Below are 27977 nucleotides of genomic sequence, written 5' to 3' on the forward strand. Positions count from 1 at the left end.
ACCCTATTCTGTAATGCTGGTGCTGTGATGAAACAATATTTATCTCCTAGTTTCAGCCCTTTAAAAGTCATGGAAGTGTTGGATTATTACGAGTTGTATAATGTCCTGTATAATTCCCCAACCAGGTGTAAGGCAGTGCTAGAAATATCTGTTGAGATTAGAATATACACTGCTCAAAAAAATAAAGGGAAGACTTAAACAACACAATGTAACTCCAAGTCAATCACACTTCTGTGAAATCAAACTGTCCACTTAGGTATTTACACTGATTGACAATCAATTTCACATGCTGTTGTGCAAATAGAATAGGTGGAAAGCATAGGCAGTTAGCAAGACATCCCCAATAAAGGAGTGGTTCTGCAGGTGGTGACCACACACCACTTCCCAGTTCCTATGCTTTCTGGCTGATGGTTTGGTCACTTTTGAATGCTGGCGGTGCTTTCACTCTAGTGGTAACATGAGACGGAGTCTACAACCCACACAAGTGGCTCAGATAGTGCAGCTCATCCAGGATGGCACATCAATGCGAGCTGTGGCAAGAAGGTTTGCTGTGTCTGTCAGCGTAGTGTCCAGAGCATGGAGGCACTACCAGGAGACGTGGAGAAGGCCGTAGGAGGGCAACAATCCAGCATCAGGACTGCTACCTCCGCCTTTGTGCAAGGAGAGACAGGAGGAGCACTGCCAGAGCCCTGCAAAATGACCTCCAGCGGGCCATAAATATGCATGTGGCTGCTCAGACGGTCAGAAACAGACTCCATGAGGGTGGTATGAGGGCCCGACATCCACAGGTGGGGGTTGTGCTTACAGCCCATGCAGGATGTTTGGCATTTGCCAGAGAACACCAAGATTGGCAAATTCGCCACTGGTGCCCTGTGCTCTTCACATATGAAAGCAGGTTCACACTGAGCACATGTGACAGACGTAATAGGGTCTGGAGATACCGTGGAGAACATTCTGCTGCCTGCAACATCCTCCAGCATGACCAGTTTGGCAGTGGATCAGTAATGGTGTGGGGTGGGATTTCTTTAGGGGGCCACACAGCCCTCCATGTGCTCACCAGAGGTAGCCTGACTGCCATTAGGTACCGAGATGAGATCCTCAGACCCCTTGTGAGACCATATGCTGGTGTGCTTGGCCCTGGGTTCCTCCTAATGCAAGACAATGCTAGACCTCATGTGGCTGGAGTGTGTCAGCAGTTCCTGCAAGACGAAGGCATTGATGCTATGGACTGGCCCGCCCATTCCCCAGACCTGAATCCAATTGAGCACATCTGGGACATCATGTCTCGCTCCATCCACCAACTGCCACGTTGCACCACAGACTGTCCAGGAGTTGGGGGATGCTTTAGTCCAGGTGTGGGAGGAGATCCCTCAGGAGACCATCCGCCACCGCATGCCCAGGCATTGTAGGGAGGTCATACAGGCACGTGGAGGCCACACACACTACTGAGCCTCATTTTGACTTGTTTTAAGGACATTACATCAAAGTTGGATCAGCCTGTAGTGTTTTTTTCCACTTTAATTTTGAGTGTAACTTCAAATCCAGACCTCCATGGCTTGCTAAATATGATTTCCATTGAAAATTTTTGTGTGATTTGGGTTGTCAGCACATTCAACTATGTAATGAACAAAGTATTTAATAAGAATATTTCATTCATTCAGATCTAGGATGTCTTACTTTTGTGTTCCCTTTATTTTTTTGAGCAGTGTAATTTGGTTCCCCTTCTAATACTATAAATTTACCAATACTTTATATTCACTCACATTCTCTTTCTAGAGAAGCATAGTACAGTACTGGGTTGAGAGGAAAGAGGTACTGATTATGTTAAGACCCAAAAGGGATTTTTGGAAAAAAAATAAAGTGATAATGTGGGATGGGAGTTGCCATAGAAAGCCAGTGTTTCTAATCCCCTGGACCAGTGGTGGATAACCTTTTTGGTTATCCTGTGCCAAAAATTGTGCATGTGTGCACCCAGAAGGCAATGCGTGTGATTCTGCCCCCTTACTTGCACTGTGCCTCCCAGCTGATTTTTGGCCCATTTGAGGCCTTTTTCAGCCTCCCAGAGGCTTTAGGAAGCCTCTGCAGCCTTTGCAGGCTGAAAAATGGGTCCGTTTCATCACTTCTGGTATTTCCGGAAATATAGGAAGTGATGAAACAGGCCTATTTTTCGGCCTCCAAAGGCTGCAGAGGCTTCCCTGAGCTGGGAGGCGCACACATGGCAGTGAGGTAAGTTTGCCTGGGGTTCTCATGCCCGTACAAATGGCTCTGCGTGCCACCTGTGGCACGCGTGCCATAGGTTTTCTATAACAGCCCTGGACTATGCAGAAATCTCAGTTAGAATGTTTGGGGCAGCTTCCTTTATCCTAGATCTTGGATGATGTGGTCAATACTTTGAGAGATTGTTGTTTATCATCATGATGTGAAAATATTCCTTTGAAACCTGTATTTCAATTACAGGTAGTCCTCAACTTACGACAGTTTGTTTAGTGACTCTTCAAAGTTACAACAGAACTGAAAAAGTGACTTATCACCATTGTTCATACTTACGACCGTGGTCACATGTTCAAATTTGAGACACTTAGCAACTGACTATATTTATGATGGTTGCGGTGTCTTGGGGTCCTGTGATCCCCTTTTGTGACATCACAACAAGTAAAGTCAATGGGAAAGGCAGACTCACTTCACAAGCATGTTACTAACTTGACAATTATAGTGACTCATTGTGGCAAGAAAGGTCATATAAGGGGGAAAAATTTACTTCACAAATGTCTCACTTAGCAACAGAAATTTTGGGCTCAGTTGTGGTCATAATTTGGGGACTACCTGTAACAAAAAGGTTTCTTCAACTTATTGAAGAATTCCATCTTGCCTCAGGAATCAATCTCTTCTTTCTGCTTGTGATCTCATATGTAGTTATATAAGTCTGTGCAGTGTAGAACTAAGAACCTCACACTAGGATTGCAGGAAGCTGGATTCAGCCCTGTAGGGTAGGAAAGAGCGGTCAGGAATATGTATACTGCAGGGAATGTGTTCCACAAATTACTTATTTGTTTTAGCAGAATTTGGAAAGTTTGCTGCTTTGAATGAAGCTGTTAGGCTAGACTCACATCATATTTGCTAGGTGACTTGCCAGTTTGTTCCTTCTTCTGTTTTTAACAGGCTTCGACACATTACAAGTTTTATTTTTTATTTTTAGCCAGATTTAATTCTATGGGGTGCAAGAAAGTCCTTTTTTTTTGGATATGAGATATTTATAAGAATGTTACCTGCCCTGCCATCTTCTGCCCCCACAAATGTTGAATCTCTATGGATTTGTTTTGCTTTCTCCTTAACAGAATTACAGTGCTGGCATGCCATGAGAGACGCATTTATCTTCTGTTCTATTAAAATTCAGACTTATTCAAATAAACATGTAGCCGAGAATCATTAATTAAAAAACAGCTGGAGCAAATTAAATTCATTGCTATATCGTTAAATTATGGATACATTTGTTAAAATTATAGTCCCACCTCCCTTCATTGCATGCTGCTAAGTACTTAGGTACATTTTGAACCATAGGTGTATGGAGATTCTCAGTGATCCAGGTCATAGAGGAGCCTTTTCAAAAAGGAATTGGGCTTTCTTTGTTTTTCCTTGAAAATGTTTTGCTTCTCATCCAGGAAGCTTCTTCAGTTCTGAAGAGAAGTGAAAGGTCTTCAAAGAAAAATAAAGGAAGTTCAGTTGCCTTTTGAAAAAAGCACCTTTGGTACATTTTGAACTTCAACCATGTTTGAAAAACTTCTGCATGTTCAATGGATTAGGTTTTAGACTCCATTAATTGATTTTTATTTTCAACATCATTGGAGGCACTTTTTATCTTGCTTTATTGGGATTTATAAGCAGATCCCATAATGGAGTATTGAGCACCATAGGTTCAATTTGAAAAATAGTGGATATTAGACTCTTATAAAAATTGGACCAAGGGTGGAGGTTAGTAAAAATGAAGCCTTCGTAGGCAGGATCTGTGTTTGCCAGGTTTTGCTTGGTTTTCTTTGAGGTTCTTGAAAATGGGATTCTATACAAAATAGACATCTGGATTCTAGGGCAGAAAGTTCAGATTTCATTATGGCCCAATTTTCCTCCTCCAAGTAGGTTTATTGACAGGGAACAGTCCAGTGCAGTTATTGCAGAGGGCATTAGAGATGCAAATCCAACAAGATTGGGGAGGTGGGGGAGATGATAATAGAAATAGAATTCTTTATTTATGGGCCAAGTGTGTTTGGACACACACAATGAATTTGTCTCCGGTGCATAAGCTCTCAGTGTACCTACAAGTAACAAGTGATAATCATAATTAAAATACAATCATCATAGATAGCTAAAGCAGTGGAATAGCTAAACATAGCTAAAGCAATGGTACAACAAAAATGCCAAGATACTTGGACTCTTGGATACTTGGAAGGCTGAAGCGTGTCTATTTTGTTGCAGATCTTTTTTGGAGCTAGGTTGCTGAATCCTAGAACTTTGTGAACTGGCTACAATGGGTGTGGTGTTGCTATTCCCTGGACTTGCAATCTGTGAGATTATATAGTGCATCAAATAGACAGAAGGAGGGCAAAGATAATAAAAGGTACTGCAAAATTTAGGAAGTACTTTTTCCAATGTAACGTATCTGTTGTGCTTCTTTTGCAGTTCGCCTCCATGACAGCATATCCGAGGAAGGTTTCCATTACCTTGTCTTTGATCTGTAAGTAATACTTGGTTCTGAAGAAACTCTGTACCAGCCTGGGTCTTTCTGGAATTTGCTCATCTTTACAAGTCTTCCCCTCTGTGCTTTTCCTTGTGGCCTTGTGGCTGCCACAGTTGATCATCCTCTTTGTGGGTTGCTTTGGATAGCCTTATGGTGTGCCTTACGGCGCCTTCTGAGCAAATGTTTGTATGCTGCCTCAGGAGCTAGGCAGGCATTGCCATCTTAATGGATGTAGGTGGGCGAAGACTGCAGCTGCAGGGCTGCCATTAGCATAAAAGGGTGGGCAGGGAAGAGGGAAAGGAGGCTATTGGGATGATAACTGTGACTCAGGGACCCTGGCAGGTTGGGGAGACCCGTCCTTGCTGTACCCTGTTTGAAGACCCAGATTAGGCCATCTAGGAACCACACAGAAGGCTGGCTCCTGGGCTTCATTGCCTTGATTCCTCTCCCCATTTCATTTGGTAGGCCATGTCCTGGGCAAAGGGAGGGGTGTGTGTGTGTGCTTTGCTTGGCTGCCTCTCACTTGATTTCCAGATATAGAAACTAGTGATCTCATCTCCTCCTCCTCTCTGACAGCTCCAGTTAAGCAGCAAACTATATTTAGCTGCCCTCTGAATCAGTGCAGCTCCTGCTTCTCTCTCTCCCTCCCTTCCCTCTTCCCTCTTCCCTCTTCCCCTTCCTTCCTTCCTTCCTTCCTTCCTTCCTTCCTTTCTCTCTCTCTCTCTCTCTCTGTCTCTCTCCCCCCCTCTCTCCCTCCCTCCCCCCCACTCTCTGCTTGGAGTCACACAGGCCATGACATGACCATGGCTGCAACAGGAATAATTGAAAGCTACTGATAGATTTCCCCCCACTTTCATGTACATTCTGCACTGTGGCCACAGGTGGCTGTGTGCCCAACTCTGGAGCCCATCTGGTGCAACACTCTTTCAATTACTTTGTGTGCCATTACTTTCTGTGCCATATCTGGGTTCCTTGAATACCTGGCAGATTCAGGAGCATCTGTGTGAAATGAGGGGATGGAAGAGGAGCAGATTATGGTCATCCAATGGAGGTGTTTGAGGAGCTCTAGTGCCTCTAATGCCCAAGACTTGATCTACAGTAATCAGTTGCGGTAATGATGTGGGAGCTGACTCATCCATTTGGGTCTCTGCTGTAACCTTTATATCCACTCTACTCTGTTTCCTAATCTCTGCATTTCTGTATTAAAGAGAAATCTTTCTTGTGCATTTCTGGCATCCTGCTATTTAACACATCAGCTTCTCTCCCTTCTAGACTCTCTCTAAGTTTTTAATTGATCAATTAACATTTAGTGGCTTAAAGGGAAAAGTACAGAAACACATCCCTGCAGAATGGTCAAAATGAATTATTTTTATTTGTAATGGAATGTAAGAATAAATCAATAAGGTAGCCAAATTTTAGTCCAAAGACCAACTTCTTGGCTTGGATATAGGTGTGCATCTGTACAGGAACATGTTTCCTGGGCTTGCATTCCATTGAATTCAATGGGCCTTCCATTGGGATGAAAGTATTTAGCATTCATAGCAGCCAGTATTTTGACCAGGTTGAATCAAACAATAATCTTGAGGTAAGGATAGTGATTTAGGTGTCTATTCTTTATTCTTGGTGATGAACTTAATTTCCTCCATCTGACCACGTTCCTTGTGTTTTTGGTTAATGGGCAAGAATTCCAAATCAAGAAAAACAATAAAATAGTCATTCTGGACCATTCATTCATTCATTCATGCCACCCATCTTGTTGAGCACATATGGATTTTTTAAAGTACAACTGAACTCTGAGTGCTCATTTGCCATTCTTCATACCTGGCATCTGAACAGGGCCTTGGATAATCTGTCTTCTACCTATCCTACATTGCCTTTAAAGATATTGTACATTATCAAGTCAGTATCAACCCTGGGTGAATTTGTGTGATCATTTTTGCTCTAGTTAGTGTATGGATGGCAATTTCTTAGTGAGGGAGGCTGCCTGCTTTTATCCTGGTTGAGATACAATATGCTGATGATAATGTCTCTGCCGTTGTCTATTTTGGCATCAAAATGAGTGGGCTAATAACAGAATAGACAGCAGAGCTAGACTTGAAAAATTTAAGTAACCACAACAATGAAACAATCAAAATAAAATAAAACCAGCCCTCAACAAAGATTCTCCAAAAGTAAAATTGTTTTTAAAAACCCATAGGGGATTTAACTTGTTAGGAAGATATTTGGTGGAATTCTGATGGAAAATTTGAGAGGTAAATAGCAGTTCTGATAGCATTTCAAAACTGCTGTGTGTCTTAATGCTGGGAAGACAAAATGTTTGTTCTTCAACAGGTTAAGACAAACAGGAAAACAGAGAGAGAGAAGGAGGGAGGTTATTGCACATTGGTTGATTTAGATGGGGAGCAGCATGGTGGCCTAGTGGTGAAGACATTTACCTCCCCCTCGGAAGGCTGAGAATTCAATCTTAGGTAGCAACATATATTTCTCTCCTAGGGTGCAAAGAAAAAAATATCTGCTGCGAACTCTGCATGGGCATCAGGAAGGGCATGTGTTTGTTGGGAATATTGATGCACATGTAGTTTTGTAAGTCTCACAACCCTGTGAGAACCCAAAGGATCTGCATGTCCCAAATGTGCTTTTTCAAGAGGCAACTGGACTGTCTGGTTTTTCTTTGACAATGTTTCACTTTTCATCCAAGAAGCTTCTTCATCTCAGAGCTGAAGAAGCTTCTTGAATGAGAAGTGAAATGTCTCCAAAGATAAACCAGACAGTCCACTTGCCTCTTGAAAAAGTACCTGTGGGATAACCCTGACCTGGGTGACTGAGAACCTTCATAGACAAAAGTTCTATAGTGTAAACTCTGTAATAAAGAGTATGGATCTGAACATTAACATATGAAAATCAATAGTTGTGTTATCCAGAAAGATAGCATGGGCAGTTGCAAGTTATACATAGAAGCCACATAACTAGAGCAAGCAGATGGATTTGTTCAATTCCTTTGTGGAATATTTGCTAAAAATGGGAAAATGTTTTGAGAAATTTAAGATGGTAGAAAAATAGTGGTATGGGTCAAGAATAAAATGGAAGATTGAGAAAATTGTAATTGGATGGAGTTGATCAGATCCTCAGAAAGAATGAACATGTTCAGGAGGCAACAAAAGGCAATGTATGAATCAGTTTATGAACAAGAATATCTTGTAAGGGAAAAAAAGGAAATATAGAAGCCTAGTGAACTAAATTTAGCTGTGTTTCTTCCCCTTTTTAATTCATGCCTTAAATAGCTTTGGTATATTATTTCTTACTTGTTTCTGTATTTGTTGTAAGATTGCTTACCCTGAAATAATTAGTCCTCTATCTGGATGAGAGATAAAATATAACAACTTCTCCCAAAGAGGAGAAGAGAGGAAGAAGAAAAAGAAAGTGAACAAATGACCTCAACATAAATATACCATTTTGGGAGAGCTGCAGTGAGATTTTAAACTACATATATTTAAAGTTAGAATAATTTTTCAAAATAAAGTTAGAAAAATTAGGCCTTTTCGGATATTAGCAAGCCTAGACAGATGCTCAACAAGCTAGATTTACATTGATTCTGGTGAGATTCCCTGATGGAACAGAAATTGGATCCATGACAGTTTATTTGGGTCATGGGCCAGGCAATTATGTAACAGGCTGAAAGAAGAATAGAGCTCACAGCAAATGATCCAAGCCTTTCAGGAATAGTTGTGGTTCAGTGATTGTAAGGGCAAGAAGTAATAACCTTGAGGAACAGGAGGAAAACCTCAAAGAAGACAAAAGTCTGATTTAAAAAAATCTGAGTCCTGGCCAGAATTATAACATGAGGAAGTTTCTCAGACAAGACCCCCTTTGTCTATGGAGATTCTCAGTCATCCAGGTCATGGTTATTCCACAGGTGCTTTTTCAAAAGACAACTGGACTTCCTTTTTTTTTTTTTTGCTTGAAGATGTTTCACTTCTCATCCAAGAAGCTTCTTCGGTTCTGAAGAAGCTTCTTGGAATCTTCAATATGCAGTAACCTTCAGTTCTGAAGAGGTTTCTTGGATGAGAAACAAAATGTCTTCAAGCAAAAACAAAGAAATCCAGTTGAAAAAAGCACTTTTGGGAAGACCCTTCCTTGTTCTCATGAAGGTAAAGGGATAGGGTGGGGAACATTACATTCAGTATTGCATATTTTGTCCCATAACTTTATGTTTAAAGTAGTACTGACATGTATACCTTGACCTTCGTAGTCTGGTCTGCTGCTCTCCAAACCTCCTGTTGACAAATGTCAAACTTTGGTTGAAATCTTGTTTGTGTCACTTTGTAGGGTCACAGGTGGTGAGCTCTTTGAAGACATTGTTGCCAGAGAATACTACAGTGAAGCTGATGCAAGGTGAGTGGTAACTTCACATCCACTTGTCCCCACTCCATCCTTCTCCCTCCCCCAGCCCCATTCCCTTTCTCTGTCCCCAGATCCCATTCCAGCTTGAACCTGTGAAATATGAACCCATCTGTAATCAGGGAGGTTGGGGTGGGGTTGGAACCACATGGTTGTATTCAAAAGATTTTACATGGTTGAAGTGATGTACTCATGTCCTTTGGCACCAGTGGTTGCCATAATGTGTCCCACTGCTTCATACAGTGCCAACCAATCCTCCCATACACCCTTGGACTGCTGCACCTGATTATATAGCAGACAGCAGGGGTCCCATTCACCTCACAGTTGTGAAGAAGATAGAATTTATGTGAGGCATTGCAGAGTGAGAAGAGATGTACCTATCCTGGTTTCTTCCTGTGCCTCCCCCACCCTCCCATTTATATAGGATGCAAGTGCTCTCAGTACATCTGATCATTTAAGGATACTCTCTTTCCCAAACGGACTTTCATCAGAGCAGGTCAGCTACTAGCTCCGTTCTTTGCTAAAGAAAGATGAGAGAGGTTTGGTTGGGGTGATGGGAATGTGGTCCCACTACTACAAACAAGCCTTAATCTGTGGTTGAATATCTCATGTTCAAATAGGATCTTAGCCTTCATATAAAGGAAGTTGTTGTTAGTGCTTTCACTCTTGAACTCCTCCTTCAACTGTAGAAATATTTGTATTGCACTAGGCTAGTTTGGAGATTGTATGGTCTCTTTTGCAGATGCAGTCTAACCAAGATAATTGGGGATAAGAACTGGAGGTGTGCAAGGATGTAGGAATATTGGCAGTAAGAAATAAAAAATTGGATGGGACAGAACCAAAATTAGTGTTTGCTGGGCAAACTGTCTGTCATTTAGTAAAGAGCTTCAGGAGTTGACGCATCAGGGCCACCAAATTACAAAACAGGGTTGCATTTGAGAAGTGTTCATACAATACAAAGACAGCTGGGTGTCCGAAGTTTGTCAACCTAGATTGCAAGGAGTTCTAGCCTTTGGAGTGAGGAGCAAAGGCTGAGAAGAAACCAGGAGGTACCAAAAGGCATCAAGAAATTCAGATTCAGTTTAAAGCTTTCATTAGAAGAGATTGTTGACCAAGGCATGAAATACATTGTGAAGTTATGTCTGTTTGAATTAAGAAACCTGGTTGCCCAAAGCCAAGTGTTCCAGAGATTTAGCAATGAAGATATTCTAAGAGAGGGAAGCCATAGCAATCCCAAAGTTTAGAATCTGGTATAATTCTGCCCACACAATTCAGTTTTTCTACATTGTTCCTTTCCTATCTCGTTCCTCCAGTGCTTCAGTGGTGAGGGTGGGAGAAGTAACCACAGGAGTGCAGAATAATTCTACCAAAATTCCAGCCCAGTGTTTTTGATATTGTATGTACCTTAGGACAGCAATCCTTGGTTTTTTGTATTATGTAAAACATCTAGGACAATGATAGTCTGGTAAAGATAATGAAAATAACATGTTTTGTTTAAGCACCTCTGATTTGATGGTAATCCTGCATGAAAAACCTTAGATTATTTCTCCTGGTGGCTTCCTGCCCATAAAGAGGGGCCTAGTGATAGAAAAGCATCCTCTGTTAATCCTAAATACAGGTAGTCTTTGACTACCTGTATTTGCCTTCAGAACAGCCCTGCTAAGTACATTGGAACTGTAAGTAGGAAGGCAGAAACTGGTGTGCATGCAAAATGATTGCCAAGCCCAGCATTGTTCCAAATCCAAATTGTGAAATTGACCCACCGTCAGCTTGCAAAGCCAAATGATGCCTTAAAACAATGTTTTTCAACTTTGTCAACTTTGAGATGTATGGATTTCTTCCTCAGATGTCTGGGGAATTCTGGGAGTTGAAGTCCATACATCTTAAAGTTGCCAAGGTTGAGAAATACTGCCTTGGAAACCTCCTCTTTAGTCTGTTATTTCTTGCCCAAATTAAGCAATGTTCTCTTTAGTAAAAAAAAAAAAAGGCCAACTCTGTTCTAGGCTGCGTTAACAGAGGAGTAGAATCAAAATCACATGAAGGGTTAATACTACTTTAGAATACTAGATAAGACCACACTTGTAATACTGCATCCAGGTTTGGTCGCCGTGATGTTAAAAAAGATGTTGAGACGCTACAAAGAGTGCAGAGAAGAGCAACAGACATGATTAGGGGACTGGAGACTAAAACATACAAAGAATGGCTGTTGGAATTGGGTATGTCTAGTTTAATGAAAAGAAGGATTGGGGTGACATGATGGCAATGCTCCAATATCTCAGGGGTTGCCACAAAGAAGAGGAAGGCAAGTTATTTTCCAAAACACCTGAAGACAGGATAAAAAGCAACGGATGGAAGCTAATCAAGGAGAGAAGCAACCTAGAACTAAGGAGAAATTTCCTGACAATTAGAACAATTAATCAATGAAACAAATTGCCCCCAGAAGTTGTGAATGCTCCAACACTGGAAATTTTGTGGAAGAGATTGGACAACCATTTGTCTGAAATAGTATAGGGATTCCTGCCTGAGCAGGGCGTTGGACTAGAAGAAGTCCTAAGTCCCTTCCAATTTTGTTATTCTGTTCTGATCTCTTGAAAAAAGAGCTGGTCATTGACAGATTAGTATTCACAGTTCACAGTTCCAGCAGTCATGCTTAGTTAGCCTCAGAGAGAGGTGAGATACAGCTAATAGCATAATACCCCAAATAACTGAATTAAGAACAGGAGGGATAAAACCTATGCAGGGAGTTCAGGAAATTACACAAGCAAGCCACACATATGCATCAAGGTGTGGTGGGCTGGGCAGACTTACAGAAATGAGAGACTTTGTCTAAGAGGTCAGGACCAAAGAGGTTCAATGGAATAGGATGTAATTCAAGCACATGAGAATGATTAAAACATACATTTTATGAACAAGTTGTCCTCTCCCTTGTAGTTTCACAAAAACTGGAGATATCACTTTTGTATGAAGTGGTACCCTAAGTGGCTTGGTTGAACCATTGTATTGCTGAGTTTTGACATAGCTTGCCAGGGGTCCAGACCTTGGGTGATTCACATTATGTATGAACTGAGCCATTTTATCTTGTTCAACAAACCACAGCAAGAGAAAACAGTGCAGTAGGTGTTCCCTGCATATAGCTTCAGTTTTGTAACAGTATATTTATTTATCTACCTATTTATCTATCTGTCTGTCTGTCTATCTATCTATCTATCTATCTATCTATCTATCTATCTATCTATCTATCTATCTATCTATCTATCATTTATTTAGCTATTTGGTTTATATTGCGGCCTATTCGCCCATGGCTTTGTTTTTCTTAATAACTCCACTTACTAACGTAATTACTCCACTCAGTTGTCACGTAGATGTGAACTGAAGGAGTCCCCAATTGGATTCCTCAGTTTGTAATTGTGTCCAGTATCTGATGTGCTGCTTTTATTTATATATAAGTTGTAAAGAGAAAATAAAAAGTAATGCCAACTAATACAGGCTAAAAAAAACAGAGAAAGAAAAAGATAAAAGCGCAGCAAGAAAAGATAAAAAGAAATAAAAAGAAAAAGTTTCCATTTTCTTCTGCAGCTAATATAAATATAATTACAAAGTTTTCTCTTACTATGATTACAAAATCATAGTAACCCTCACTTTTTTCTGTTATTTAATTTTATTTTCTAGTCTTCAAAACTAAAGCTTACTGTGCCTTTTTTTTCTGCTTCATGTGAAAATCAAAGAAAATCTGTAAGGAGTTTCCAGTCAGCCATAAATGTAGATATTGTGTTTTTCTCTAACCAAGGAAATAATTTTAGTCATCTTTGAAAATTCCATCACCTTCACCAACCATTCCTCCACTGTGAGTGATGCAGAATCCTTCCAATTTTGGGATTATAATAATCTCGCTGCAGTTGTCATGTATAAAAACAACATTCCATGGCTTTTTTCTAGATGTCTGTCCATTAATCCCAGAAGAAGAGCTTCTGATTTAATTCATCATTGGTCCTTAAAATCTTCTGAATTAGTGTATATACTAATTCATAAGTATCTTTTTTTTTGCTTTTTTTAAACATCCACCACACATAATAAAATGTGTCTTCATGTTATTCACATTTCCAACATAAATTTGAAATACCCTTTATACATTCTAGATGATTTCTCTGGTGAGCAATATCAATGGTACATTGTTTATAAAAAATTCCTTTAAGACTAGCATTAAATTTCAATTCTTTCAACCACACATTTTCCTGTTAATCCATTTGTTTATTGTAACCAAAATATTTAGCCCATTTTAGTATACATTATTTTGCTTGTTATTCTGTCTGATATTTCAGCACAAGTTTATACTTTTAGCAATAAAAGGGTCACCTTGTTGGCACATAGTTCCATTTCAAAGTCATTCATGCTTGTTCAAACCCGTAAAATCTTTTATCCATTTTAAATCTTTCTCATAATTATACAAATGGAAAACCAGTGACAAATATATCCTTGTATTGTCAAATCTTCTCTTAATTTTATTTTACAATTTCCTTGAGAAAATCCTAGTATATAACAATAAGTTAAACATTTATCACTTCTCATCTACAAAATGCTTCTTAGCTGACAGACATAAAAGTATTTTTGGGCACAACCTAGATTTATTTATTTCATACTCTAAAAATAGCCCACCTGACATAATGATTTATGAAATTTACATTAAACTTAGTTTTATTATATCATAGATATATTTGTGCCACCCAAATCTCAGATAATGTTCTTCTGACTCCAACAGCCTGCTGTTTCTTAACAACATCCATTTTCATCTAAGTTAACAGCAACGAAGCATAATTTGAAATCTGGTAGACCTAATCCCCCTCTTACTTTGCATCTTATAATACCATATATAATACTCAGGATTCCCCCCCTACCAAACAAATTTCCTTTTGTTGCTGTTTAAATAGTACATCAATTGTCATGACAATTATTATGGAAACAAAAATAACATTCTTGGCATCTAGGCAAAATAACATTCTAGAAAATTTTCTCCAGTAGTGACAATTGTACTTTATCCCATCTTAACATGTCTTTTTAAATTTCATTCCATGTCTTTTTTTTTTTTTTTGCAGTTACAAAATGGCACTTTATTGGCAGCAAACCACAAAATGTTTCATGAAGAAAGACTATGCAGCAATATTATTTATCTCCATAAATAATTAGAAACATACTAATGGGACTTATTTAAGTAGTAATACATTGGAATATATCTATTGCATAGTTTTAGGCACAATGGTAAGGTGAGAAGAGCAAAGCAGGGATGAGGTCAAGGATATATAAATTACATTTTTAAGAATGACAGGCAGATTTAAGAGCAGCCCTGTTTAACTACTATGCTTCAGGATCCCTGCCTTTGTTTCCTATGACTGCACTGGAAATATATTTCAGGACTTCCTGGAACACAAGATGAAAAACCCTTCCACTTTAGAACCCAGAAGGTCATTTCTAGCAGTCAATGGAGCAGAAGAAAGAGTTCCCAATCAGTAAGTCAAGCTCAACATCTCAAAATACTTTGTTATTTGAAATAACTTTTGAAGAGGTTATCTCAAGAATTCTTTAGCAAATCCAAGATCCTTCTGGGGTAGAAGAACCATCTAAAGCAGGCTAGTCAGAGTCATTTCCAGAGGCTGGTGGAAGTAGAGGCTGTTCATTAGGTGGCAATTCCTCCTCAGGTGGAGGTCCAACTTCTCCTGTTTCCATCTCTACTATTTCATTTCCTTCTTGTGCCATAGATGATTCGGGTTCTAGGTGGGGCATTTCAATTGGAATTTCAGCAGTAGGATGCGGTTCTCCTCCTCCTGGATTAGGAACTTCAGGGATGGCTTCAGGAATGTAATCGTTCAGTTGAAAGGTTTCTTCTTGGACGCTGGAGTACTCACATTTGCTCATCCTATCTCCCATCTCTCAATCAGCAGCAACACAACAGGCCAAGGAACTGATCTATTATGGAGATGGCCAGCAGCAGCAGCAAAGTTGCAGTGAGAAATCACCTGCAATGCTCTTCACCAGACAGCCTCTTCATTCCATGTCTTAACATAGTTACTTTGAAATAACATACAATTCATATTTGTCATACTAATAGCGAAATATTTTAACTTGTGAATCTTAAACCTCATTTTATTCATTAATTCTGTTTGATCTTGTATCTTCACATTTTTAGTTAACATTTTAGTATCCTGTTTACTAATCTTGAAACCCGCTAAAGCCCCAAATTCTTTTAATTTACTTATTAAAAGTCCAATTCCCTTTGAAAGGTTTGCTAAAAGCAGAACCAAGTCATCCGCAAATACTCTTAATTTGTATAACTCTTTTTTAATCTTTATGTCCTTGATTCTCTTGTCTTCTCTTATGTTTCTATTCTACTGTATATTTCAAGAACTAAAATAAATAAGGGGGAACAATGGACAACCTGGTCTTGTTCCATTTTATATATTACATGGTTTGGTTAAATCCACATAAACAATTATTTGCCCATCTGTAAAGTATAGATCAATTTAACTCTTTCTATAATTTTTCCCAAAATTTGCATCTTCCAAAACGTTAAACAAAAAAGTCCAGTTGTTTAAATGGTTGAAGGCCTTATATCTGTATTTAAAAAGATCATTGTGGCTGCTGTGCCATTTTCTGTGTTCTTCTGGATTAACATAATTTATGGTCAGCTTCTGTCTTTTTCTTGATTATTAAGGTTGCTATTGACTGATAAAAACTCCATGTTCTTTTGTGGGTGGGGTTGATGAAGAGGAAGGTTACCTAGATGGTGTTGTCAGTGTGGAAATTTGCTTTCATTTAAATTGAGAGTATCCATGTTGAGATTTCAGTTAAAGTAGAGGTAGACAACCCGATGACCTCTGAATGTTTTGGACTATGACTATCCGAATCCCTTACTGCTGGCCATGTACCTTGATGGGACTGAAATCCAGAACAACTGCAGGATATTTAATTGGCTGCTGTCCAACTGAATGGTCTCAAGTTCATTAATGCTTTGAACTACAACTGCCCTGATGTCTACTTGGAAGTCTAATGGTCAGGGGTCAGAAGAATTATAGAATATAATGTCTGGAGAGTGCTAAGATGGTGATGAGAGAGGGTAATTAAAATCAGTGACTGTTTCCCATTCACCAAGCTCATGTCCTCTATGCTTTTTTACTTTTGAAATGGAATCTTGCTGTCTACTGCTTGTATCTATAAGGGAGTTTTCATCACTTTTTAAGCCCAAGTTCATTGCAGGAGTGCAAAAAGCAAGTGGCAGAGCAATTCAGAGTAAGAGATTTAGAAAAGGTTCATCCATTGACCTTCCAGACAGTATTCTAAAAATTCTGTGGGCATCAGAATAGCACGCACACTGTTAAGCTCATAGTCTGACCCACCAGATAGAACTAAAGCACGTATTCAGAACTGCCAGATGGTACAGCCTTGACTATACCACTACAGATTGTAGCTGGAGAATTATGTGTTGGAACATGCCTAATATCAACATTTTTCCTCTGGGAGAAAACTGACTGGTCTTTCTATTAGTAGCAAATATTTGACACGGGAGAAAATTCAAGGATGTGGACTGATGCCACCTAATCATTTAGAATATTTGATATAAACTCTCTTTATTATCAGGGAGAGGTATTGTTAAAGAAAGTCCTCAGTGCTGGAGTTCAAGTATGAATCTTGAAGAAAGTTGTCCTACCAAGGTATCAATAGATGCAAATTTAACAGAAAAATTATTCTGCAAATCTGTACTCAATAATAATTTTTTTATCAACATTGCCCAATGTGGCGCTTATAGTTGCCACACCTAAAATCTTTAGCCATAAGAAAGCTACAAAGAATTATGAGAACTGTTGTCTAGCAATTCTTGCTGTAACAAATTGTCTTAAGGATTTTTTTTTACCTATGTGTTGCTTTTAGCTCTTCTTATGAGTTATCTACAAAAATCTTAACAGGACTACAGATGGAATAGTCTCCCTTATGAGGAAGAAGGGGCACTAATGGTTCAAATTAGGATTTCCATGAATAGATTCCTGGAGGGAGAGAGACAGATCCAGAGAAGCATGGGGTGGGGGGGGCGGGGTAGCACCTAGAAGAGCATGAACTGAATTAGACTTTGAAAGAGGCGAAGGGGAATCATCTACATTGAGAACATCAGTTTGGACTGATGAGTCTCAATCAGGGCGGTCGAGTGAGATACCTATCGTACGTTTTGTCCATATACGCTGTGAAAAATCCCTTACTCCATGTTATGTCCCATGGGTAACCAAAACCATATTGTCACTACTAGCTTTTTGTATGGACATATGGGAGCGTTTCTCTTTCCTTCCCCACTTGAAATAGTTTTACATTAGCTGGACCCAGGTGAGCTGTTCAGAAGGAAATCTAAACAACGAGCAGCTGATGAGATTGTAGACATGGTTAGACAATGAAGTTTGCAAGTATGGAAGGGCTTACTTTATCAAGTCATAACTGTAGGTGTTTTTTACTGCTTCTGAGTCAAATTCGTAGGAGCACAGTGGCTCGAGAGGTTGGAACACTGGGCAGAAGATTAGCAAGCCTGTGTTCGAGACCCGAGAGCTGCCATGGGGCGGGGTTGAGCTCTTGTCCTTCATTCTAGCTCCTGCCAGGAACATGAAAGGAGCCTCCAACTGGACATTCCCAGAGCAATCGTGATGTCACTGACTAATTGTTTCAATCTGGGAATGCCTCGGCACTTTTGACACAAGCAAAAAGTCAAATGCAAAAAAAAATGTCAATTTCATGGATTTCCTCCTCCTTCCTTCACTACCTGGCAGACTTTCCTCCCTCCTCTTTTCAGGTGGCTTCTGATACAGCCCCTTGAATGCCAAGTGTCTCTTTTAAAAGGGGTGGGGGAAGGCTCTTCACTCTTAATATTGGGCTGATTTGCACAACCACTTCAGCCCTCCTAAACACCCTTGGTTGGAAGAGAAGGGGAAATATGTTCTAGCTTGGCTTCCCCATTCTCACACCCTGACTGGGCATAGTTTATTGTACCATTAACAGTCTCTGACCTGCACACATCTTGTGATAACCCTGCTGTGGTCTCAGAGCTTTCACAACATTGTTTCTCTCCTTCTCTCGTTCTCCCATATCTCCCCCTGCCCCCTGTCCCTTTCTGTCTGTCCATCTGTCTGTCCTGTGGATCGTTCCCTTCCCCGCACTCCTAACCTTGATTTTGATTTTCCGCCATGCATATTTTTGTTACTGTCTCCATTCTACTCTGTTTGGGTAATCTCTCCATCCTTCCTCTGTGTCCTCTTCTTTCACTCTGTCTCTCTGTCTCTCTCTCTCTGTCCTTTCTCTCTGCTGCTCCTCTTCTGTGTGTGGTTCCTTCTCGCCCTCCCAACCCCTGTTGTTGGCCTCCCCCTTCTTCCCCACCCACCTTCTCTCCCCTCCTTTCCTTCCCGTTTTGTTTTGCAGTCACTGTATTCATCAGATATTAGAAAGCGTAACTTACATTCACCACTATGCCATTGTGCACAGGGATTTGAAGGTCAGTATACATATGCCTTTCACCCTCTTAGAATGTGGGGTTGGGAGGATAGGGCACTGCCATAATAAATTAAACCTGGCCAGGTCTGGGGCTTTGCAGTGCCAGCTTCCTTTTCTGGTTTGGCATATGGGGTGGGCAATTATTCAGGGATGGTTTCTTTCCACCTTGAACCTGCATGGCTATATCCTTCTCCTCTGTGCAACACTCCAGCAAGGGCAGAGGGGTTCAGGCAGGCAGGAGATCTGGGATGTCTCTCCCACATCATCACACAGGCCCAGATATATACCCAGGTCCAGATTATCTCGGCGCAACAACCCCTTCTGGGCCCATGGGGAAGGTGCAAGGTCAATGTGGCATGCTTCACCCATTCATTTTTCCACTTGTGCTTGTGTGTGTGCTCTTTCTCTTTCCCCCTCTCCCTCTTTCTCTTTCCTGGTCTACACTGATGATTTACCACAATTGCTTCTTCCCAACTCTTGCCCTTTTTTCGTTTGGAACCAAAGCATCATCTTATGTCCCCTCAAAACCAGAATTGATACAGGTTGTAGTTGGGCTGGAGTGCATCCCACTGATGCAAATAAAGGGACATCCAGAGCCTATTCAGTATGTTTAGTCTATATGGATGATCGAGAATAGTTTCTAGATTACATTTTCTTAGACTGTGGACTCTTTAAGCCAGCCTCCCTTGAATCCCTTGCTTTGCGATAGAAAGTGGGATGCTGTGGAATTTTTTTCATTGCTTTGGAGTTCATTATGCACAATATCGATGGGACCTTCAGTTTCTCAACTTATTTAGTGACTCAGAGTGTGACGCTATGACATAAATACCTAGGGGTTTCTCTCATTCAGGATCCCAGCTTCTGAAAGTTGTTGTAGAATGGGGAAAGGAAATCTAATTAAAAGAAACTGATTTCTCTTCATAAAAGAAAACTCCTTGAAAGTCTATAGGGGGCAGGGGAGAGGAAAAAATAGAAAGGGATCACAAGCAAGATGGATTCCCTTGATCATTTCGAATGATCATTTTTGAGGAAAAAATTCATTCAAAGGTTAGCATCCATTCTAAACATGCAGCTCTGGCATAATAGCTGTTGAAGAAACAAAACATCTAGTCAAAGCCTAATTCCTTTGAGTGGGGAGTGTCATACAGTGAAGAGGACAGAAGTGATTATAAGTCAGCTCTAAAGAAAAAGAACTGGACAAAGTATAAATATGTAAACATACGTGCATGTGGATTACAGTCCATACCTTTCAATCAAGAGGGCTTCATCTTGTACAAGATTCATTTGAGTTGATAATAGCACAGAATGTTGGGAAAGTCTCTGGAATAATTGACTATTTGAAAGGATAGGACACTTTTATGGAAAATAGACCTTTGTTCTACCATCCTGAAAGAACAAAGACGCAATTGGCTATCACCATTTTTAAGCTTGTATTTGGGCTTCCATACAACAGAGTATGACCGAGGGGCGGGGGTATCACTGTGTTTCTGAAATTCATTTGCAAACCAGTCCACCCACCTGAACACACTGCTACCAGTTCCATTTGACTAGATATGGGGAGTGGTGACTGGGGAAGAAAGGATTGTCCAGTGCTCAGTGAAATATGTGTGCAATAAGAGAGCTGTACAGAGATGCATGTCGTGTTCTTCAGATTCTTAAATCAACCATTCTGAGACCATTTCTTAACTCCAAAAAAAGGTAATTTCCATTCTGTTTGTTAGATACTGTCTGGCTCCAGCAAAAACATTCAAACAAACCAGTCTGGCAAATATCCTTGCCCCCCTCCCCCCCCAATTCTGTGATCTTCTAACCATCTGTTTGGTTGAATGTTTCTTAATTTGTTTCTTAAACTGTATGAGATAAAGTATAGCGAACCAAGTAAACAAAATCTAAGAATGAAATGCTTCTAGGAATGGTTGTGCATGTTGAATTACATTTCACTCTGTTTTTCATTTTTGTCAATCTCAGATTTAGGCTGTTGCATTTCTGATTTCATAAATGTAGGAAATATGTATGCAGTTGTGTGTGATTTTTCTTCATAAATATTTTTGCGTGTATGCAATTTTCCATCCTAGGAATTATTTACATGTATTGTTAAAGTTGTAATCTGTCACAACATTTTGAAAAATGCATTTATCATTGTCTTCCGGTTCTCATATGTTTCAAAAAAATGTTAGGCATTAAAATACAGACTGAAGAGATTTTTCCCCTGACTCCAAGTGATTTATTTTCAACCTCCCACCCAAACCAGCTTTTTTCTAATTTTGACTCCAATGATCTTTAGAACAGAAAAATTCCCAGCCCTCCATCCATTCATATTTAAGATTTTGAAGCTTGGGCTCCCCTTCTATTTTATTGCTTTTTGTTTATTTAAGTGGAAACTCACAACATTGTAATTTGTCAGTTTAATGCTGAATTTTGGCACTGAGAATTTTAGAAGAGGTAGGAAAAGAGGATTCGGGAGGCTGGCCGTGTGTGAGTTAGAAGTCTATTGTAACATCTACATGATGACATCACCAGTGGTCTAGATAGTCCTTTAAATACCATTGGCTCTGTATATGTGCTTTACACACACAAAAAGGCAGAAATTATCACCATGAGACATATCTAGGGGCCTATAAGCTAGGTAGCTGCTGTTTTGCAAAGCTTATTTTACTTCATAAACCAAGAGAAATCTCCTTCTGTTCAGGAGGAGCAATAACCCATATAACATCAGAGAGCAAATGGTTACATCTTAAACATGTTTAAGTGCAAGTATCTTCAAGCTATTGGTAGAGCTGGTGGGGTTCCAGATGAAGCTTGTGGTTTCCTCTGAGAATCTCCTGGCCAAGTCCTTAGTCATTGCCTCGAGTATCTGGGTGGCTGCAGCCTGGGACTACATCACCTCTCGGCAACTTCTCCTTATGTGATGCTCTTAGGATGTACCTTGGTTACTGAGAACCTCTGGGAGTTGAAGTTCCAGGAAGCTCTACAGGGCACTGGACCTGGTAATTTGAGAGACAGCCCATCTCCCATGTGTCTGTCCAGCCAATACAACCTGACAGGGTCTGTCCACTCTGGGGCTTTTCAATTAGTCAATGTTATCATGATGCAGGAAATACACCTTCTCTGATGGGGTGCCTGCTCTCTGGAATAAAGTTACCCTTGAGATTTGGGTGACTGCCATCCTAGTGATATTCTGAAAGGCCTTGAAAGTGCCTGTTTTCCCACACCTTAAACTAGAGTGGATGGAGTACCTTTTAATATATTTTACCCATGTCTTTTTCTTGTTATTATTTTTCTTGTTCTATATTTGTTTTTTTTTTTATTACTCACACAGTATTTTACTATTCACTGTATTGTGAGCTTTCCAGAGTCATTTGGAATCTGGTAGCGCCTAAATTGAAAGCATTAAATTATTGAGGGCAATCTGCTGACTCTGTAAACCGCTTAGAGAGGGCTCTAAAGCATTGTAAAGTGGTATATAAATGTAAGTACTATTGCTATTAAATTAAGAATAGTTGACAGATAGATAGATATATGGCAAGCAAGGCTTCTTTTCTCATTGAATCTGCAGTGGGAAAAAGATATAATAATAATTGAACCTCCAGTATGCGTGCTAAACACAACTCCCAGCAGTAGTAAAGTCTTCTGTAGTCACAAGATTGACTTGCTTAAAAAAGATGTTCACATGTGCTGGGCTAGATTCCAAAGCTCTTCTAACACTTGGCATTATTTTCCATAATGTGCAGATGGCTGCTGCCAATTTAGCCTTTAGAAAAGGACAGTGCTATTTCTGGATCCTGACCGTACCATGTTCCAGTTTCCTAGAGGAAGTATTTTTCTGGCTTTCCTTAGAAGCTGACATTAAAGAATATGCCTCTGCAGAGATCAAGTCAAGCTCAACTCCTGATGGCTTGGATTCCTCCATGTACTTTTTTTGGCCACAGTGCAGAAATCGTTTGTCCCATCTTCTTCTGGGATGTTTTATGGATTTCCCTGTCTAGCATAAACCCTTGCTATTTTCCTGGAGGTGTCCCATTTCCCAAACTGGGCCAACGCTGTTTCATGTCTGAGATCAGATAAGGCATTCTAGATGTGGTAATGTATCTATTACCTTTTTCTGTAGCAAATAACCGATCTGCAGCAACTAAAGGCCCAGATCTATCATAAAACATAGTTTTATATTTCTTTCCATAAATTGCAACACTGCAAATATTTTAAACATGATTTGTAACATAGCCATGAACAACCCTAGTTGGGTGTATATATACCACTACGCTTTAACAAAGCTATTTCCAAATGCTCCCTTTAAAATATGCTTCCCTGTGCACCAGAGATAACCTTTTTCTGCATTTGTGATATAAAAAAATGAGCACTTTTCAATTTGTCATGAAACAAATGTCATTTCCTAAAATCTCATTAATATTTTGAGATGTTAGCAAAGCATTTAGATCTGTTCAACAAGACATATAACTTTCAGAATACCTATAACAAGCAGGCATCTGTATGTCTGCCTTAGGCTACAGATATAGCAAACTCCAACAACTTATTTGTAATAGGGGAAACATTACTGCAGTTGAATTGAAAAGCTGTATTTGTTGAATAGCCATTGGAAGGTTTAGACTTTTTAGATGCTGCCAGCCAAGAAAAAAATGGTTATATATTTTCTGCCGGAGAATGCTGCAGCTCCAGTAGTTCCCTGTTGTTCACTGTCTCCTACTATGAAAGAAACCAGATCATGCCGAATAAAATATAAGAACTCCAGTAAACCTATCTTGGCCCATTTTCTCTCCTAGAAAACTATGGGAAATCATCTCTTCAAGAAGAAGATAAGCACCAGTATCCTCCAATTCCTTAGCAGCTGAAATAAAGTGGGAGTTGCACAATGTTAGAAAATCTAACAATCATGATTAATAGCTATTGATAAACTCCCTCTATTACATTCCCCTTTGAAGTGTCCAGCAAGGTAGTTACTTGCTGTCTCCACTGTTTTGAGGTATCCCATGCAAAAAAGTTATTTCCTATTATCTAATTTGAATCTTCCACTTCCAGATCTTATTGGATGATCTTGAATCCTTACCACATAGAGAAGAAGCCTTCCTATCCACTTTCTCTGCCTCATGTCTGGTTTTATATCTCTGTCCTATCTCTGTCCACATATAACCTGTCTTATCTGTCCTTTTTTGGAGCTACAATTCGTGGTACTGCTGTTAGAAAAACAACTCGGCTGTTTGATTACAGCATTGGCTTTGCACTTTTATTTAGTAGTAATTCAGTCTTCATAACCACAGCTTTTTTGAAGAGGCAAGAAAGTATTAGCCTAGCAAGATAGTCCAGACAGGAAGCTAGATCCAATGGACTAATTCTACTTCATTATAATATTACATTATCAGAATCTTGCAAGTCTGAAAGTGCATTTCTCTGGCCACTACCCCCACCCAAGAAATTAAGGAGGGTCCCTTCTGAGATGTTTGTCTCACCAACATTCCTTAACCGTGGGTTAAGCTCTTATCTTACTGTTCCCCTGGCTGTGGATTCTCTCTCTGTCTTCCAAGGTCATTGCCACAAGGCAATAGGGGGATTGCCCTGGACCTCTTCCAGAATATAATTTAGTATTTGAAATGATCAATTGATCAATAGTATTCAATCAAAGCAACAAATTGTTTCAGTTTTCCCACCATCTTTCTCAATAGACTATTAATTTTAATACATAAAACAGAGAAGGAAATGTATTGATCTCAGATGAAGAAAGAAAGAAAGAAAGAAAGAAAGAAAGAAAGAAAGAAAGAAAGAAAGAAAGAAAGAAAGAAAGAAAGAAAGAAAGAAAGAAAGAAAGAAAGAAAGAAAGAAGGTTTTAGTGTATGGATGGAACATTCAGGGACTCCAGGGCTTCCAGCTTCTTAAAAAGTCTCTGTCCATGCCATAAAGGAGGTTATCTGCACTCACTTTTATAACTGCACTGGTCACTCCAAAGTTTCATTTTGGGGGAAAATAGGAATGGTAGAGTTTTCACCAATAAGATAAATACTGGTATGTGTTTGGTTTGGGCTGGTACATGAATCCCTATAGCAACTGTGACAGCAGCCTGGTAATGAAAATAGTTGTGCCCCGATATCTTGAAAGCGCTAATGAGAAGGGACACAACCCTCTGATTTGCTTGCAAAAAGCTGGCAGACAACTCCAACCAGCTGGTTTACTTGGACATGGCTTGTATTTAACTCTGAACCCAGGCAACTTTTTTTGATAGCTGTTCAAGTCAGCAGTTCAAGCTGTTCAAGTCTTCTTCATCAGAAGTTGCTGGTAAACTGGAGATGTGATGCCTCCAGTAGTCTTAGGGTACATATCAGTTTAATCCCCTGCCCCAATTTTTTCCAAAAAAGTGCTTATCAAAAACACTGAATTTATAACTCCCATTAATCTAACCCAGGAATTATCATGCAGGTTGATGAGAGTTGAATAGGGACCCAGTTCAAGTCTCTACTTAATAAGGAAGCTCATGGGGTCACTCTTTTGGCCGATTCTCCTTGCTCAGTCCAGTTTCCCACACAAAAATGATTTGAGAATAAAACAAGACGAAACACATGTATATGTCCTAATTCAAGTTAGGAAAGATGAGAAGGTTGTAAAATAAAACAAATGCTGGATAATGAAGGCTTTTCAATATCTTACCTAATGATGGTTCTCAAGAATATAATTTATTGATTTATTGATACAGAAAATTGGGTCCTGGTGATAGTCAGACCCTAGTGTTATAACTGACTTGTTTTAATGAGCCATATGAAAAGCTAGCTGGATATGGATGATAGAGTAAATACAGTTAATAAAGTAAAAAAAGCACAATTACAAACTCTTTGCAGTGATTCCAGGAAGACAAAATGGGAATGGTCTACCTAGGAGGAGACCTAAGCCCAATAGTTTCCTGAACAAATTTTTGAATGTCTCAAAATAATCAAATATGTTTTAATGGGAGAGTCACAACAACTAGCAGATGAGTCCAGTGTTATTGGACTGAGATCTTTCTCCACTGCATGTTTATTTCACCTAAAGGACAAATTTTAGGACAATGTCGATTTCTGTCTTTAAAAATGGCACATGCTATCAAAAAAGATGAACCAGGGATTGATGTCTCCAGCCCAACTGTGGAATCAAGAGCCATTTTACTCTATTTGTTCAAAAAAAAGGGCACTCTAAGGTGTGAGCAGAATAATCTTCCCAGAGGCAAATTAAAATGTCATTTAAAATTTATGTTTCCTAAAAAATGCCCTGGATTGATCACATCTTTTTGTTTTATCAGACAATAGTACAAATTAAAGTTTTTGAACCTTGGCAACTTTAAGATGTGTGAGCTTCATGACCACACATCTTAAAGTTGCTAAGATTAAGTGTTCTTAATCTTAGCAACTTTAAGTTTAAAAGAATATATCCTTGTCCATTAAAAAAAAAGGCACAAGTTCTAAGAGGAACATGGCAACTGTATTTTGTGATTGTTTTAGACAACGAATTCCCCACCCCACAACAGAGAAAGATGAGCTTTACACAGTCAGCAGAGTTCAACTGATGCAGAATTTGAATATCCTATACCAGGGATGCATCAGGGTTGTGTTTGACCTCGGGGGCTTGGGTGGCGTGATCAGGGTGTGTGTGTTGGTGGGGAGGTCCAAGCAGTCTGCCAGTGAAAATAGGCTCCCAAGCTCTGTTTTTGGCTGCAGTGACCTCCTGCAATCCTCTGCCAGTGAAAACGGAGCTTGGCAGGGCTGCACATGGCCTTTGCAAGCACCATTGGTGCTGGCAGAGATGCCATGGACATCTAAGCACCCCGTGGGACAGATCTGGCCCCCAGGCCTTGAGTTTGACACCCCTGCCCTATACAGTACTTAGATCAGCTTAGTCATTCACGTTTTAGGGATAAATATATCAGTAGTGTCCAAGAGGGAATTACTAGTTCTTGTTAACACCTACTTTGCAGATAAATTACCCCAAGTAAGAGCTATTTCCTTATTAGGTGGACAGTCAGTGTATTTGCACTAAAGTTACAACATATTTATGGAGTAGATTTGGGTGCCATGTTGATTGATACACACCCAAGAAAGTCAGAGCCGGCTTGCAACTGTTGTAGGGTTGTTATTGTATACTCTATGGGAATTGGTTTTGGGGAAGGATAATTGGTGCCGTTTCCTGACTTCTGGTTACTGCAGTAGTTAATTGCATTTTTTAAGAAAAAAAAATTGTCTATAGGCTGATTACAAAATCCTTTTCCTGTTACGGAAACTGGTGTTATTGTCCTTTCATGTATGAGATGATTGGAAATAGTTGAGAGATTCTTTCAGACTTGCTTGAAACTTCTTTTTATAGTCTGAGCAGGTATATCCCCTTTGGCAAGGGGGATACTCTTTTTTTACCTTTACATTTTTATATGAGCCTAGCAGTCATCCAGTAACATCATCAAAAGGGGTAGAATCTAACATTACCTGTTTGATTGTTAATCTTAGGGGTGCAATTATTTCAAGAACAAACATTGGTGCATTAAACCCATTGGAAGCTTAATATACTTAATACAAGAAGTATTGTATTAAGGAGAATATTTAGAAAGTTGTCACTGTTGTGGGTTGATTTTCATGCAATGCCATCAGTATATTTTTGGGAAATTGTAGGCTGGGCAGATTGGGCTTCAAGCAACTAAAAATTTCATTCCCCTTAAGCAAGTCTTCTGCAGATGTCTGATCTCATTTCCAAATGCTATTTGGATATAATCTACTGACAGTCTATCCAGTGATGGCTCAGTGGCAGAAGAAATGGATTTATTTTGTGCCTATCAGAACACTCAGTTTTCCAAAATGGGCTGATATCCTTCTGAAAATGTCTCCTAGAACTGTACAGAAGGGATTGTAAGGGTTAGGGGGTGAATAGCAAATCTAAAGAATCTCACCCTGCCCAGGAATAAACCTAATACAGGTTGTCCTCAACTTACGGCCACAACTGAGCCCAAAATTTATGTTGTTAAGTGAGAAATTTGTTAAGTGAGTTTTGCCCCATTTTACTTCTTTCCTTGCCACATTTGTAAAGTGAATCCCTGCAGTTGTTAAATTAGCAACACGGTTGTTAAATGAATCTGGTTTCCCCCTTGGCTTTGCTTGTCAGAAGGTGGCCAAAGGGGATAACATCACCCCGGGATGCAGCAACTATCATAAAAGTGAGTCAGTTGCCAAGCATCCAAATGTAAACCATGTGACCATGGGGATGTTACAATGGTCATAAGTACGAAAAATGGTCATGTCACTTTTCTCAATGTCGTTGTAACTTTGAATGGTCACTCAATGAACTGTTGTAAGTCGAGGACTACCTATACAATCCCCTA

The 27977-nt window shown here is 39.7% G+C and overlaps 1 protein-coding gene across 31 annotated transcripts in view; it reads left to right on the plus strand.

Moving 5' to 3' along the window:
* CAMK2B (calcium/calmodulin dependent protein kinase II beta) overlaps positions 1–27977 on the plus strand; it is a 207098-nt gene that overhangs the window by 110857 nt on the left and 68264 nt on the right. For 23 of the 31 annotated variants that reach the window (XM_087938962.1, XM_087938951.1, XM_087938950.1 and 20 more), the window contains exons 4-5: positions 4672–4726; positions 9056–9121. In XM_087938962.1, the coding sequence (XP_087795088.1) occupies positions 4672–4726; positions 9056–9121 (121 nt within the window). Of the gene's footprint in view, positions 1–4671; positions 4727–9055; positions 9122–18568; positions 18642–27977 lie in introns of those variants that run through there. The other 8 variants (XM_087938942.1, XM_087938945.1, XM_087938947.1 and 5 more) reach the window with 2 other exon arrangements.

Source organism: Pseudonaja textilis, chromosome 9 (assembly GCF_049901715.1).
Source record: "Pseudonaja textilis isolate UNSWEBS1 chromosome 9, rPseTex1.2, whole genome shotgun sequence".
NCBI lineage: Eukaryota > Metazoa > Chordata > Lepidosauria > Squamata > Elapidae > Pseudonaja > Pseudonaja textilis.